Consider the following 17,500-nt stretch of genomic DNA (forward strand, 5'->3'; position numbering starts at 1 on the left):
TTGGGATCATTGTCCTGTTGCATGACTCAATTTCGGCCAAGCTTTAGCTGTCGGACAGATGGCCTCACATTTGACTCTAGAATACTTTGGTATACAGAGGAGTTCATGGTCGATTCAATGACTGCAAGGTTCCCAGGTCCTGTGGCTGCAAAACAAGCCCAAATCATCACCCCTCCACCACCGTGCTTGACAGTTGGTATGAGGCGTTTGTGCTTATATGCTGTGTTTGGTTTTCGCCAAACGTGGCGCTGTGCATTATGGCCAAACATCTTCACTTTGGTCTCGTCTGTCCAAAGGACATTGTTCCAAAAGTCTTGTGGTTTGTTCAGATGCAACCTTGCAAACCTAAGCCGTGCTGCCATGTTCTTTTTAGAGAGAAGAGGCTTTCTCCTGGCAACCCTTCCAAACAAACCATACTTGTTCAGTCTTTTTCTAATTGTACTGTCATGAACTTTAACATTTAACATGCTAACTGAGGCCTGTAGAGTCTGAGATGTAACTCTTAGTTTTTTTTTGCAATTTCTCTGAGCATTGCACAGTCTGACCTTGGGGTGAATTTGCTGGGACATCCACTCCTGGGAAGATTGGCAACTGTCTTGAATGTTTTCCACCTTTGAATAATCTTTCTCACTGTAGAATGATGGACTTTAAATTGTTTGGAAATGGCTTTACAACCCTTCCCATATTGATGGGCAGCAACAATTGCTTCTCTAAGATCATTGCTGATGTCTTTCCTCCTTGGCATTGTGTTAACACACACCTGAATGTTCCAGACCAGCAAACTGCTAGAACTTCGGCTTTTATAGAGGTGGTCACACTTGCTGATGATCACTTAATCAAGGGCATTTGATTAGCAGCACCTGTCTGCTACTTAGCATCTTAATTCCTATGGAAGCAGTAAGGGTGTACTTAGTTTTTCACGCATAGCTTCTCCATTTTGGCTTTATTTTTGTTAAATCATGACACGGTGTAATATGTCATGTGTTGTTGTTCATCTGAGGTTGTATTTACCTAATTTTAAGACCTGCTAAGGAACAGATGATTGTTATTATGCCCTGATATGTAAAACCATAGAATGCAAAGAGGGTGTACTTTCCTTTTCACATGACTGTATATAGCAAAGAAGGATAAGAACATGACTTGCAAAAAATTATTAGCGATGTATTATTCCAATGTATCAACGCTTCAGTCCACAGATGGGACCTTTCTCAAGTCCTATGAATTCCGTTCTTACCCCTCTTTGCTGTATCAGACTCGAGCAGGAGCACCCAGGTCTGGAAACGCTATGTGATCATGAGTGCCGATCATAGACTACATATATATATATATATATATATATATATATATATATATATATGGTGCACAGGCAGAAGGGACGTTGCAGCCATGGGTAGGAGCGTCTCCCCACCCCCTCCAGTCAGCTTCTTAATGCCGGAACACGGATGAAAACTGTCCTACTCCTCTCCTTATACTAGTGATTAGCACAGGGGAGGAGTGGGAGAAGCTCTGATCACACCTACACATATACATGTCCAGGGAGGTAATACCAGTATACACATATACATGTCCAGAGAGGTAATACCGCTATACACATACACACCCAGAGAGTTAATACCGGTATACACATACACGCCCAGAGAGATAATACCAGTATACACATACACACCCAGAGAGGTAATACCGGTATACACATACATGCCCAGAGAGGTAATACCAGTATACACATACACACCCAGAGAGGTAATACCGGTATACACATACACGCCCAGAGAGGTAATACCAGTATACACATACACGCCCAGAGAGGTAATACCGGTATACACATACACGCCCAGAGAGGTAATACCGGTATACACATACACGCCCAGAGAGGTAATACCGGTATACACATACATGACCAGAGACGTAATACCAGTATACACATACATGCCCAGAGAGGTAATACCGGTATAAACATACACGCCGAAAGAGGTAATACCGGGGTACACATACACGCCCAGAGACGTAATACCAGTATACACATACACACCCAGAGAGGTAATACCGGTATACACATACACGCCCAGAGAGGTAATACCAGTATACACATACACGCCCAGAGAGGTAATACCGGTATACACATACACGCCCAGAGAGGTAATACCGGTATACACATACACGCCCAGAGAGGTAATACCGGTATACACATACATGCCCAGAGACGTAATACCAGTATACACATACACGCCCAGAGAGGTAATACCGGTATACACATACATGCCCAGAGAGGTAATACCGGTATACACATACACGCCCAGAGAGGTAATACCGGTATACACATACACGCCCAGAGAGGTAATACCAGTATACACATACACGCCCAGAGAGGTAATACCGGTATACACATACACGCCCAGAGAGGTAATACCGGTATACACATACACGCCCAGAGAGGTAATACCGGTATACACATACACGCCCAGAGAGGTAATACCGGTATACACATACACGCCCAGAGAGCTAATACCGCTATACACATACACGCCCAGAGAGGTAATACCGGTATACACATACACGCCCAGAGAGGTAATACCGGTATACACATACACGCCCAGAGAGGTAATACCGGAATACACATACACGCCCAGAGAGGTAATACCAGTATACACATACACGCCCAGAGAGGTAATACCGGTATACACATACACGCCCAGAGAGGTAATACCTGTATACACATACAAGCCCAGAGAGGTAATACCGATATACACATACATGCCCAGAGAGGTAATACCGGTATACACATACACGCCCAGAGAGGTAATACCAGTATACACATACACGCCCAGAGAGGTAATACCGGTATACACATACACGCCCAGAGAGGTAATACATTGTCCAAATATAGAGCAGTCCGGTTCAATAATGGACACCTGGCAACCCTACATGTCAGGGCCCTGTGTAGAGAACCTCTTTGTAATTACTGTTTTGTGATGAAAATGTATCATTTGATATTTTAGGTCAACTGCCTAGCTTGGAAATATTGGCAGGTTTCCCGAGCAACTATCCCTCTTGTCCTCCTAGCCGTCCTCCCGTAAGTTTGGATCTTCAAAGGGTTTTTAGAAATGAGTTTTTAGATTACATTACAGCCTGTGCTAAGCATCAATCATTTCATCCCTAGGCAAGAACCACACGGTGACTTTGATCCTCACTGAAGTGAAGAGAAGTAGCTTGTATAACTATTCCCTGCGTTACACAGTCACCCACACACTTTAGAACAGGATCTGAGACAGGAAACTAAGCCCGCCTCCTTCTCTGATAATCATGGGCATGTAATTGAAGGGGTGATGTGTCTAAAGGTGTAAGGTCACAAGTCATCAATGCCCCAGATGGCTGGCTGAGACCCATTCTTCTTGTCTTTAGTTTTCAAGTTCCCTTCAACTCCTTCAGTGTTATAATATCCTGCATTGTAAATCATACACATGTGGCATCTGTTATAATGTTATCATTACATAGTACCATTTGTTTATAGCATATAAAGAATTTCCTTTGGAAGGAACAGTAATCATTTCAGTGAAAGAAAATTGCACAGAAGCGCACAAGAGATGGAATTAATAACAGTATTTTAATAAAACAAACACATAAATAGCTGAGAGGATCCAACCCCTTCTCAGCTCAAGAAGTAAAATGCCCAGAAACTAAAACCATACATATGGTCTCTTAACATAAAATGTCTAGGGAAAATACATCACATATAACAAAAGACAATCAGTGTAAAAATAAACAAAGAAAGTACTAACAGCCCAAGGGGATTTAAATGAAAACCGCCATAGAGGACTATATAACCGCTGACAGGGGGAGACGAACACTTACACTAAGGCAAAGGTGGGGGTCCACAGATGACCGCACAGGATCCGGATCGCGGCACCAGGGAAGATGAAACAGCCACCACTAGAGCCTCAGGCAGGCTCCGTCTCAGCCTCTCAGCAAACATGCGCAGGATGACCTGTCGTGACCTCTACGCGTTTCGCACCACGTGCTTCGTCAGCTATTTATGTGTTTGTTTTATTAAAATACTGTTATTAATTCCATCTCTTGTACGCTTCTGTGCAATTTTCTTTCTCTGTTTCTCAGGGTGTCCTCCCCCCTTTTTAGGGGGGATCACCTCTGAAGTGGGAGCCTCTGGGGAGACGCTCCATGCACGTGCAGCACAGGGATTTTTCCAACAATAACTTCTGCAGCACGAGCGCTGAATATCCTATTCCTGCTATCATTTCAGTGAATGTCACAAATATCTTACTACATTTAATGTCAATTGTTTCCTAGTTTGTTTAGATGGTTCTCTATACTTGGGTTATAGATGCAAATAAATACATGTGATAAGGAGTTAATGTATGTGTATCCTTTAACTTTCAGTTCAGAATATTTTGCCTCCTCTCCACCTCTTCCTTGTGAACCATTGTTAATAAGCCTTGGAAAGACCAATCTCAATTATTTGGTATTGGATGCTAACAAGAAGAAGATGGTAATTAGCAAAGTGCTTCAGTGCCTGGTAAGAATGTCTATACTGCATATCTTTGCATAGCTTAGACAGTTGGGTGCATAATCAAAGCTTAGTTCTAGGGATAAGTGTTGTCTCCAAATCACATTATTGAGGTCTGTACATGAAGGTTATGTTGTCAGTGTCTTGCACCATGACAAAAATGTCCAGTTCCATCTGCAAATGTCGAAAACCTTCAGCATTGGTTATTCAGGTGCCTTCAATTTGATGCAGATCTCTTAGGCTTATTATACCACATCCTGACCCAAAGGATTTGATCGAAAACATATATTCTTGAACCATCTATCACTGCCAGCGTATCTAGACATGTACAAAGAATGTACAAAAACTATGAATCTGTTTTCCAAAGAGCTTACAATCCAAGTACTGTAAGCAAAGCAAGATAACGTGTATCACCATAGATCCCAAGGATCTGTGTCACATACGGACATACGGGGTTTCCCTATTTCACTGACAGTATATTTACCACTTGGTATCCATGTATAAGAGCATCTGATATAAGTAAGTGGATCCTCCACAAACATCTTGCATTGTCAGTGGTGCTATGTTGTACTGTTCCACAACTAAGCCTATTTTCTTATCTCGTTTTGTAATCCCATCATAACATTGGCCAAGTGGACTCCTCTGTCTTTCAGAACGGTTCTGTTGCAGATGTGTATCAACTAGACATGCTTGGAAACCTCATCTGTCACTTGTCTCCAAGCATCATACAGAATGGCATATCCAAAGATGTAATTGCAGCAACAATAAATCAATTAAAGGCCTGCACAAACCTCAGCCATGAGCAAAATATAGGCATCAAATACAGACTCCTGCAGCTCTGCGGGTATATTGGAACTTTTCACAGTTTCCCTGTATTGTGCGCCTAGGAATACCTGCACACATTAACTCTCTCTATCTCTCTCTCTCTTTCTCTCTCTTTCTCTCTCTCTCTCTCTCTCTCTCTCCTCTCTCTTTCTCCTCTCTCTTTCTCTCTCTTTCTCTCTCCTCTCTCTTTCTCTCTCTCTCTCTCCTCTCTCTCCTCTCTCTCTCTCTCTCTCTCCTCTCTCTCCTCTCTCTTTCTCTCTCTCCTCTCTCTTTCTCTCTCTCTCCTCTGTCTTTCTCTCTCTTTCTCTCTCTCTCTCTCTCTCCTCTCTCTTTCTCTCTCTCTCTCTCCTCTCTCTTTCTCTCTCTCTCCTCTGTCTTTCTCTCTCTTTCTCTCTCTCCTCTCTCTTCTCTCTCTCTTCTCTCTCTTCTCCCTCTCTCTCGTCCCCTCTCTCTCTCCCTCTCTCTCTCCCTCTCTCTCTCTATCTCTCTCTCTCTCTCTCTCTCTCTCTCTCTCTCTCTCTCTCTCTCTCTCTCTCTCTCTCTCTCTCTCTCTCTCTCTCTCTCTCTCTCTCTCTCTCTCTCCCTCTCCATTTTAGAAACCCATTGAACTGGTCTTCAGAAACAATCCAAGATATGGCGCCATTTTTGAGTCTTCTGTCAAGGGAGGAATTCATGGGCATTTTAATAAAGGTATCTGTGTCGGTCAGACCCCAGATTGCTTGACAAGAACCCGTACGGTATTGCACTGCAATGCATAAAACTCCAACATCTAGTAGTAAAGGGGGAAAAAAACAGTAATTATTCACCAAAATGTACTATGGTCAATTATTATAAACCTTCTATTTGCCACCTCCTCTTTCAATCCAAGAGTAATTTTGGGTTTACCTGTGATCAACATTTTGCATTGATATGTCTCCGAAATTAGTAACTGTTTTGCCAGTGAATAAGAAGAATTGCTTAAAATATAAACTTGTTTGGGTTGTCTCCCTGGAATGGGATATTGTCACTACAGTAAATGCCATGCTCCTAACCCCTGGAGACTAAATTTCACGTTTGCCCTTTTGTGTCTCATCCCTCATTTCCTTCCTTGGTCGGCTCTGAAAAGTTCCCGAATACAGTTTTTCAGATGCTATCAGAAACTGAAGGAATTCCTCTCAGCGAAGAGATGTTATCAGCCCTGTTTGATGCCGTTCGGACGTTGAGTGCCAATGTCTCAATTCCCGATCAGAGAGCAGGTAAATGTTTTTTTATCCTAGCCTTGTAGCCACAGTTTGAAAACGTCCTAATGGTGACATTTCCGCCCATTCTTCTTGATTCTGAAAAGCCTCATTGTTTGGTTTGAACAAATGTCTTTTCAGATATAGAGTGGCCTGAACTATTTAGATCTAAAAGGGAGTAATTGTATTAAAGACCTGTCGTGAAGTTCAGCTAATAGATCTGAGCCCCCTTTTTCATACTAGACAAACAATGACACATCTGTTCTTTCACCGCTATATGTTTCCTTTCATGCAATGCGTGGAGAAAATGATTATATAGAAAAATAACGCCTTCCATTTTAAACGATTTCCATTTAGTCTGAAATACTCTTAAAAATGATGTATCCTATTTCTGATTTTTTTTCCCAGAAATGTTGACTTACTAGAATACATATTTCTCTTCATTGTAGAATAAAGTATATATAAAAGCGCATTTGACAAAGACAGTCAGCCTGTCCGCCGCGTAGTCCAAGATCCCCCACTCTGCAGCAAACATCCAGGTCAGCTTCTCAGTGTAGGTAATCTGGCGTGACGACTATCAGGAGAGTATCATCCACTCGTTATGTCCCAGGGGCAGCCACAGTTACTCACGATGGAGAGGTGACTTCAGCCCAAACTGGGAAAGTTCTATTTGGAGAGTCCTTCTGACTTATTAGGTCCTCAGCTGAGTGTGTGGAACTCTGAGTATATGTACTCCCAGGACACTCACGCTGTCACATAACACTCATAGCCAAGGTTAAAGTCCAAAGAAACACTGTATGTTGTGAGGCAAAGAATTCCTACGCGTTTCATGGCGACTCCTCAAGGCACTTCATCAGGAAATAAAGAATTGTAGACTTTCTTGATTTGCATTTACAGGCATCTCCAGATGGAGTAATCATCACCAGTACACACTTTAAGGAAGTAGATGCGAGTAGTTTACTGATGGCGACCAGCCATCATAAGAAGGTTTGGATCGATAACATCCCCCTAGGACAGTTCACGAGATTAAAACATAACTGCAGTGCTGATGCAGACTTCACTATCCAAGCTAATGATCTATATCAAAAAGAGGTTATAGTCAACAACTGTTAGATAGGGCCCCAGGTAGCTGGCCGGTTAGAGAGGAATTCACTATCGATTAACAAAAAAGATTCTATATTAAATTTGTATCCTTAGTGGCAGATTTGCCATTAAGCCCATTAGGACCGGGGCTAGGGCAGCAAAATTCGGGGGCGGCAAAAATGTCCGCCCTTATATACTTTTGCCGCGCTCTGTGGCCAATCGGGCCTGATGGGAAAGCACTTACTTGTGGCGGCCGCCTACTTACCTGCCGCCCTCCGTCTCCTTCTGAACAGCAGCGTCGGAATGTAACCAACGTGCCGTCACACAGCATCTGGCAACGGGGCGTCGTAGCGCCAAATGATGCGTTACCATGGCAACGCCTTGCCGTAACAGCTATGTGTCAGGGGGCGGCGGGTTTTCTAATCCGCCGCTGGGTATTCTCCATTAATGATCCAGTTGCGAATTCAATTCGTTTTGTCACCAACTCCAACTCGCTTGGTCGAATGTAAAAAAGAAGTTTGATAGACATTGGGGGATACTTTTAAGTGACACAGTACTAGGTCCTCACCTCGCTGTTAGACCTCGGGAATTGTCAACAGTCATGGACATCTGTTAGGTCCATGGGGAATTTTCCTTGTGGTAAACGTAAAGCTCGCAAAATGGTACATAACGATAGGAAGACTTTCAAGTCTAAACATCGAAAGTCTAAACACACTGGTGAAGTCTTTAGTATAAAATAATGTATATCTTGCATGACTTCTTATGCAGTGTATATGTGTGAGTGCCCATGCGGCTCCCAATATATTGGTTGAACCAAAAGGCAGTAAAGAAGGCGTATTTGGGAGCACGCTAGAAATATAAAGATAGGCTTTGAGCAACACAGTGTGTCTCGTAATTTTAAAAGTCCCCATAGCCAAGATCCCTGCCTTCTGCGCTACAAAGGTATACAAATGGTTCTGATTGATAGAAGAGGAAGAGATCAGGTTGAAACTCTTTCCACGCGTGAGAGCTTTTGAATCTTTACACTAAAGACACTGATACCAGAAAAATTGAATGAGATAAATGTGATTTCCCTCTATTAGTAATAGACTGAGTTCCACTATCCTTGTTCCTGAGACACTATGATTTTTTTCATGGGCATTAGCTCCATTTATGCTTGTGTTTTAGTTATCCTTCATAAGTTGTGATATAGTGTCCTGAGACATAGCCAGATCTGCATTTGATAGTACTATACCATTAAGTGTTAAAGGATATGTAATGGTTAAATGTACTTGTTCCATCTAGTTGGTACAATTGTGTGGCTAATGTATACAGGGTTACTCTGTTACCTTTTCATCCCTTCAGCTTCAGATACGGTTACAATCTCGCCTATTTTCTAGCAACATTGTAGTATCTAATATGTATACATTCTACTATTTTTTATATGTTAAAGCTGCAGCCCAAGCTGCCATTTTTTTTATTTCTCCCTTTAATATGTGCATCAATACAATCCTCACAATGATAAGTAATTAGCTAAGTTGCCGATCGATTAGTTCTCCTGTCATCGATCGGCGAAGATTCGGCTCGGGGGTTCACTTGACAGCTGTCAGTACAGCAGAAGAGGACCAAATATGCATTGTGAGTAACAGTGGCTGCCACTGGGACATAACGAGTGGATGATACTCTCCTGATGGTCGTCACGTCAGATTACCTACACTAAGCAGATCCTACCAATCTTTTTCCATGTTAGTTTATGTTTCTGTAACCATATTTACCAATTGATGCTTTGTCTTTCTGCTGGGCACCAATCTTGGCATTCAAATCTCCCATAATGATCTTGAGGTGACAATTTCATTTATCATTAAGTTGTTTGATTTCATGGTAGAAGTCTGTAAGAGACGTGTGCAGAGGTACGCAATGGAGACCGTTTAAAGTGAAACTTAAACTAGGCTTTATTGTGCCTGTCCCTTTAACACAGGAAACCATATGAAAATAAGTCAAACAAAAACCTATCTCCATTTTGGAGACTATCTACACATATAGTTCAGCCCTCTCTAACTGGGTGGTTAGCTAAGCTATTTACCAGCCCAAATATATATATACATATATACAGCTATACAACAGTCTCATAAGAAAGTCTTATCTGTGTCTGGTAGCTGTAGTGGAAGTCCTCTCTGCTCTCCTTGTGTGCTATAGCAATATCAGGATCCAGGTTTAGAAATCTTCTCCCCTTTGTCTTGTTGTCAGCCTACAGTCTCTTTGCAGCTCAAGAAATCTGTCCTTCCAGGGTCGGCCCCAATTGTAGGACTCAGGAATAATCTGTCTGTCCTTCCTTGGTTCAGCCCCAATGGTGAGACTAAGGAATCCTCCTCCCTGTCTCTCAGAACAGGCTTTTTCTGCCAGAGTTCTGATTAGTCAGATGGGGTGGTTGATTGCAGGTTAACCAGTTAACCATTAACCAGTGCAATTAACCAGCACACTGCTGGATTAGAGGCAAGATTCTTAACAGGGATAAATCCCTGTTACAAAATCTTCCACAGTCAGTGGTGGGATTAAGAAATATTAGTAACCGGTTCTTACCTTCAGTGGCGTCCTCCCGGCATCTTCCCCCTGCAACGCTTTGGCGGGCGGCGTCTCCCAGCATGCTCCGACATCGCATGCTCCCCCTGCAAATCTTCTCAATATGGCCGTGTGACGTCACTTAGTATCTCGTTGTCATAGCAATGGGTGTCACGTGACGCAGTTACGTCAGGTAGTGTTCCTGTTGGCATGGAAACCTGGCGCAGTTTGACGCTGCGCGTCCATATTGAAAAGATCTGCAGGGGAAAGATGCCGGGAGATGCTGGTAGACGCCGCCCGCCACCCGCACAGGTGAGTGAATTAAGCACCAGTTCGGCGAACTGGTGAAATTTTAGGAATAGGTTCGCACCGGCTGAATCCCACCACTGTTTTCACTCCATTATCTGTGTGACTTGATGTTAGAGCATACACTTGGATTATTTAAAGCCTGTATCTTTTTGTCAATTGAATGACGATTTTGGCTGCTCTTTCCGATGAGGTTTCATATACTACTATATTGTTTCTCCATCTCTTGTTAACGATGATGTGTACTCCACTGATTCTTCTATTTTCTATACCTAGGTAATAAAATAGGGTTGGGGTTCATCTTTTCTTCTTACTTCACAAAGGTCAACAATATCCCATTTAATCTTTTCAATCTCATCTTCCAGTTCTTCCACTGGTGAGAGTCCGGCAGTTCTTCCACTGGAAGAGGGTCCGGCAGTTCTTCCGCTGGAAGAGGGTCCGGCAGTTCTTCCACTGGAAGAGAGTCCGGCAGTTCTTCCACTGGAAGAGAGTCCGGCAGTTCTTCCACTGGAAGAGAGTCCGTCAGTTCTTCCGCTGGAAGAGGGTCCGGCAGTTCTTCCACTGGAAGAGGGTCCGGCAGTTCTTCCACTGGAAGAGGGTCCGGCAGTTCTTCCACTGGAAGAGGGTCCGGCAGTTCTTCCACTGGAAGAGGGTCCGGCAGTTCTTCCACATGAAGAGGGTCCGGCAGTTCTTCCACTGGAAGAGGGTCCGGCAGTTCTTCCACTGGTGAGAGTCCGGCAGTTCTTCCACTGGAAGAGGGTCCGGCAGTTCTTCCACTGGTGAGAGTCCGGCAGTTCTTCCACTGGAAGAGAGTCCGGCAGTTCTTCCACTGGAAGAGAGTCCGGCAGTTCTTCCACTGGAAGAGAGTCCGGCAGTTCTTCCACTGGAAGAGAGTCCGGCAGTTCTTCCACTGGAAGAGAGTCCGGCAGTTCTTCCACTGGAAGAGAGTCCGGCAGTTCTTCCACTGGAAGAGAGTCCGGCAGTTCTTCCACTGGAAGAGAGTCCGGCAGTTCTTCCACTGGAAGAGAGTCCGGCAGTTCTTCCACTGGAAGAGAGTCCGGCAGTTCTTCCACTGGAAGAGAGTCCGGCAGTTCTTCCACTGGAAGAGAGTCCGGCAGTTCTTCCACTGGAAGAGAGTCCGGCAGTTCTTCCACTGGAAGAGAGTCCGGCAGTTCTTCCACTGGAAGAGAGTCCGGCAGTTCTTCCACTGGAAGAGAGTCCGGCAGTACTTCCACTGGAAGAGAGTCCGGCAGTTCTTCCACTGGAAGAGAGTCCGGCAGTTCTTCCACTGGAAGAGAGTCCGGCAGTTCTTCCACTGGAAGAGAGTCCGGCAGTTCTTCCACTGGAAGAGAGTCCGGCAGTTCTTCCACTGGAAGAGAGTCCGGCAGTTCTTCCACTGGAAGAGAGTCCGGCAGTTCTTCCACTGGAAGAGAGTCCAGCAGTTCTTCCACTGGAAGAGAGTCCGGCAGTTCTTCCACTGGAAGAGAGTCCGGCAGTTCCTCACTGGTGAGAGTCCGGCAGTTGTAGGTAGCCAGTTTTAGGTTTGAATGACCGCTTTTGTTTAACTTCTGGGGATACTTAGCACCTTCAGGAAGAAGGCACTTAGCATGCCTTCTTCCTGAACGCTGTCAAGCCCAGGGACAATCCGGCCACCGGAGAACGAGGGCCATTGCTTTTCAGTGTCTTTCATGTTTGGGAGTGGAGGCCTTACTTGTCATGCCCGCCTCATTTGCATGTATGGCATGCACCATTCCCACTTTATCTGGGTATATTGTTCAAGCTTTCATAGTGTGGTTGAGCCTACCAGCATAATATATATTTAGGATAAGAAGCATGGGTGCTCTCGTACACCAGTGGAACAACCTCTGTTTGGGTGCTCGGAAGATCAGTGGTGATAGTACAACAAACAAGTCAAAGTACGGCACTAGTATATATAACGCTGGATCAACATTTCGGTCCATAAATGTACCTTAATCACGATAATAAGATGATAATCTTGATAGAGGTCCATGTAGGGACCAAAACATTAATTCACCATTATATACACTAATATACCTGCTAACTGGAAGGGGGAATATTTCTAAACAAAAACTGAAAGGCCCGCGCAACATACATAATGACACAACATATAGTACAATATTTGTAAAACCAATTCAATTTTCACTAATATATGTGTATATTCAAATTTGGAGTTGTGCTAAATACCATTTAGCATGGTATCAGCTGGACACTTGGAGAACTGCATTTTCTGAAGCCATAAAGATTAATGTTAGAACGCTGACCTTTTCCTAACTGACTCTTTCCATATTGACTTTACCGGGCACAATGGACCATACCGATCATATTATAGGTAACGTTTCCATGTTACATTTGCAGAGTGTGAAGGCGTCACAGCGCCCTCCTCTGAGGACATCATGAAGCTGTCAGAAGCCAATTCCTTCTGGTCCCTTAAAGAGCTGCGGTGCATTGACGCAGACACCGTGACGAGAAATGTGCACATTCTTGGGGCTATAAGGAGCTTTAACCGTTCTCAGCTCTCGGTGATAAAGGAGCGAGTGAAACAGGTACGTGGCTCACAACACACAACGCTATGTTATTACCCGTGAATTATCTGTGCCACATTGGTAACCCTCCTATTACTGGGATGTTTGTTTCTTCAACTTGACGCTCCCTATAGAGGAAACCCCGATTCAGAGGAATTTACCCAACATATGTGGGGAGGGTTACTGCCTAACTCCTTCGTTGCCAGAAAGTCTATCTGGCATCTTTGGAAGTGAAGGAGTTAATGTGTGTCATATTAGATCAATAGTTATTCTTGTCTGAAAAGATCAACAGAATGTAGCAACACATTGTGCTTCACAAATCCTTATATTTTATTCATGTGCCTGTAATATCAATGCGTTTTTGGGCCAATATTTACAGTCCATGGTGGTGTATCTTTATAGTTTACAGGAGGCTGTTACAGACCCGGTGCCCTGGGGAACATTTAGGTATAGAAACTGCAATGTAAATAACTGAATAATGGACAAAGGATGTGTTTGTCCCTGTAATAACCTGTAGGTATGTTAATGAGTGATGGCTACCAATTAAAGCAAACACTTATTTAATGTTCGGCAGTGTTGTATTCCACAAAACCTCTTGCATGTGTAAAACTGAATATACAGTAATAGATTGTCTGTTCGCGGCTTACACCTAGTTTTACTTAAAAGGTATGGGGGACGCTTTCAGATTGGAAAAGCTACCATATTACTTCACTTGGGCGTATTGCTACAGCTCTCAGTGATCAGGAAATAGACGCGCTGGACTTAAGTTCTATAGATGCTGTTTCTGCGCTCAGCCAGCAGGTGGAATGGACGTTTGCTCAGGTAAGTGTGCTTATTAGCAGGTAATGCTAATACTGTAGGTCCAGTTATCCTGCTCCTTTGCTGCAACAGTTTCAGAACAATACGTTTCAAGACCCTCTGGCAGGAAACAGGTGGAAATACGCTTGTTTTTGTTTGGTGCAAGTGGAAATCATGTTTTACAAGTTAAACACTAATGGTTCTCCACCTCCCATCCCACATACAGTAGGCCAATTGCAATAATTATTCTCCCCCAAAATACGTCTGTTTTGGATAAAAAAAAGTATTTCTAAATCTTGGTAGTCTGTCCAAGAGACGCCAATGTCTGTAACAATGAAGCTTTGCCAGTGATCTGATTATTAGTGGTAATGCAGTGGACATACCCAATGGAAAACATTCTGTTTATGTTGTAAGCATGTTGAGTCATGTTTCCTTCTCTCAGACCCACCAAAGAGAAGTGTTATCTCTGGAATAGGCAGACTCTGACTGGTGCGGCCATGGGATAGTAGATACCTCAACCTCTGTAGACAATATACCATACCACATTTCCAAAGGGGAGATTGCTGCTTTAATGTGAAGTTGTATCTTTTCAGGCCCAGTCCATTCTTCGTGGGTTTCTAAATGATTCTGCAAAGTCGGTCAGTGACCTGAAGGGCTATGATTTGGCAGGACTGGCCCCCAATCTCTGTGCTGCTGACCCTGAGCTGATCTATCAGATCCAAACGTCAGAATTCAGGTGAGTAGTTTTGACCACCAAACGAGAACTGGTCTAAGGCCCGCTAGGACCACTACTCCCTTATATGGAAGCATGTCCGTGCCTATAGGGATGGCAACTGCCCCCTCTGAATATATTAATGCCACCTTGCCATCCCCATCTCAACCTATCTATAGTAAGACTGGCCTTTGCTTATGAAATGTCCTTGATAGTATTTAATTTATTAACTTTGCTGAAGCATTGCAGGTCCAAATGACAGCAAATGATTTTAACATGTGCTCTAAATAATGATTCTTGATATTGGTCTCCTTATGGTAGCACTGGTAAATACAATGTAACAAAATCTATTGTAGCTTTTCAGAGGTGCTGACGTATGATATCCTTTGAATGGAGTATTACTGGCACGCTGGTCATCTTCCTAATATGTTTCCTCTGGCACTTCTCCTTCACAGTGCTTGTTCCTAGAGGTGTACTGCCAACACTTTTTCATAGCTTCACCAGCAATCATGCCAGCAAACAGGAACTGTGGTGCAACAAACAAGCAACGGTGTTTTTCATTCAGTGGGTCCCAGTACAGATATCACACAATGTTGGGGTTGCTGTTCGTTGGTAGGATCGGTTATGATAGCCTTTCAACAGGTTTAATTTTAGTGGACAAGGATAAAAAAAGAGAGAGAGTTCTTCTGTAAGACTGTGTTACATTCTCAGGTCTTCCCCCAAACAATGGACCCAGCTACCATCCCAAAGAAAAAATCCTAGGAACTTCACTATTTGGAAATAGAAACGTCAGACTCTATGTAAAAACATTGTATGTATTTGAAAACGTCTACCACAAAGTAGCATAAAACTTCCAAATAAGCAGCAGCCGACGCTCGGTCCCGCTGCGCTCGTTGGCGCGGGCGGCGGGTCGCGAGTTCCCCACCAGCAGGGGAATCCTCGCGAGCCGGTCCCGGTCCCCCCTGGCTGCACAGAGCACTACACGCTGTAGCGCGTCAGCCGCTGGAGACACCACAGAATGGTGTTTCCTAGCGTTGACGCGTGACGTGTGTGGCTGTGAGCCAATGGGGAGGGGAGGCTTCGGGAGGAGGAGAGGCTTCGGGGAGCGGGGAGGAGTGTGGAGTGAAAGAAGGTGAGTGCCTTTCTCTGTGTGTGTGTCTGAGTGCGTGCCTGTCTGTGTGTGTATGTGTCTGAGTGCGTGAGTGCCTGTCTGTGTGTGTGTGTGTGTGCCCGAGTGCCTGCCTCTGTCTGTGTGTGTGTGTGTGTATGAGTGCGTGAGTGCCTGCCTGTGTGTGCGCGTGTGTGTGTGTATGAGTGCGTGAGTGCCTGCCTGTGTGTGTGTGTGCGCGTGTATGAATGAGTGCCTGCGTGTGTGTGTTTAAACTTACCTTCCAGCTCCAGCCCGAGTCCGTGGAGGGAGGGGGGGGAGAGTAGCGGGTCCCTCCGCTCAAGCCACGCCCCCCCTCCCTGTCAAACCGCCCACCTCCCGATCAAACCGCCCACCTCCCGCTCCGGCTCCCTACAGACCGCAGATCGCGGTCTGTGTATCTCAGCGCACCGCCTGTCAGCAGCGCAGGTGCGCTGACTCTGGGAGCGGGGCCTTAGCCTAATCGCCATTGTTCTGTATGTTATTATTTTGCTTCTCCTCTTTTCCAACGCTGGGTATTTATTTTTATTTATTTTTTATCCGACGCTTCGTGCACGAGATATAAACGTTTTAAATATTAAGCGTACGGGGTGTGAAAATGAAGCTCTCCTCAGAGCCCAGAGCAGTCTAAAGATTAATAAGTGATATAGAGAAACGCAAAACGAAAACAAAATGAGCTTTTCTGTGCAGCTTTAAATAAACGATATCCAGAATATCGTATACAAGTGTTAGTGGAAAAATATAAAGCGCAATAGAGTGCTAACACACTAAAAACTTAAACTAAGATTAACCCGGTGAACGTGGTGTGATCGTGATTAAGTGAACAAATCACTCACACAGGTCTGCAGAAAAATGGTCTGATCACGCGTGACTCTCTCCTAAAAATAAAGACGAGTACATAGCATAATACAGTTTTAATGCACAAACAATTGGATTCAAGGGGGAAGAACACACTCACATTCTCCCAGTAGAATGTGAGTGTGTCCTTCCCTCTTGAATCCAATTGTTTGTGCGTTAAAACTGTATTATGCTATTTATTCCTCTTTATTTTTAAGAGAGAGTCACGCGTGATCAGACCATTTTTCTGCAGACCTGTGTGAGTGATTTGTTCACTTAATCACCATCACACCACGTTCACTGGGTTAATCTTAGTTTAATTTTTTAGAGTGTTAGCACTCTATTGCGCTTTATATTTTTCCATCAACAGTCTAGATTACCATAGGAAATCTCAGAAGCTAGGGATTAAGAAACATGTTTTAACCCTATAAAAAGATTAGGAAAAGAGCAGGGCATGAGACACGAACATAACTCAACGTATATAGGCTCCTAGTGGGTGTTGCTGCTTTTAAAACGAGTGTCTGATGAGTTTAGTTACCATCATTGTGCTCTCCTGTTTCATGGCACTTTCATTCCCGTCTGTGCTTGAAACCAGATGGACATCTCACTGTATCTTTTCTTGCAAATGATAATGTCAATAAATAATATCTTGCAATCCCGAGCAATAACATATTCCCTGAGCGTCACCGAACGTTTCCCCCCCAGCGCTGCCCTGCCACGGATCATTCACTGAACGTTCCCCCCCCCCCCCCAGCGCTGCCCTGCCACGGATCATTCACTGAACGTTTCCCCCCCAGCGCTGCCCTGCCACGGATCATTCACTGAACGTTTCCCCCCCCCCAGCGCTGCCCTGCCACGGATCAGCTCCCTGGCGTGTGATGTGAACATTCTGCGGGCGTTTAAGAGGAAGGCGGAAATGGTTTTTGGAAAGGCTGAAACGTGGAGCCGGTCTGTTTTACACGATGTGGGGTATAT

At 44.2% G+C, this 17,500-nt stretch overlaps 1 protein-coding gene across 1 annotated transcript in view; it reads left to right on the plus strand.

Annotated features, from left to right (window-relative positions):
- OTOA (otoancorin) overlaps positions 1 to 17,500 on the plus strand; it is a 92,809-nt gene that overhangs the window by 69,704 nt on the left and 5,605 nt on the right. Inside the window, exons 16-24 of the mRNA XM_075565076.1 lie at positions 2,997 to 3,070; positions 4,393 to 4,528; positions 5,173 to 5,363; positions 5,941 to 6,034; positions 6,450 to 6,579; positions 12,865 to 13,052; positions 13,698 to 13,853; positions 14,423 to 14,565; positions 17,369 to 17,500. The exon at positions 17,369 to 17,500 is cut by the window's right edge and continues 5 nt beyond it. Of these exons, the coding sequence (XP_075421191.1) occupies positions 2,997 to 3,070; positions 4,393 to 4,528; positions 5,173 to 5,363; positions 5,941 to 6,034; positions 6,450 to 6,579; positions 12,865 to 13,052; positions 13,698 to 13,853; positions 14,423 to 14,565; positions 17,369 to 17,500 (1,244 nt within the window). The remainder of the gene's footprint in view (positions 1 to 2,996; positions 3,071 to 4,392; positions 4,529 to 5,172; positions 5,364 to 5,940; positions 6,035 to 6,449; positions 6,580 to 12,864; positions 13,053 to 13,697; positions 13,854 to 14,422; positions 14,566 to 17,368) is intronic.

This window comes from Ascaphus truei, chromosome 11 (assembly GCF_040206685.1).
Source record: "Ascaphus truei isolate aAscTru1 chromosome 11, aAscTru1.hap1, whole genome shotgun sequence".
NCBI classification, from domain to species: Eukaryota; Metazoa; Chordata; class Amphibia; order Anura; family Ascaphidae; genus Ascaphus; species Ascaphus truei.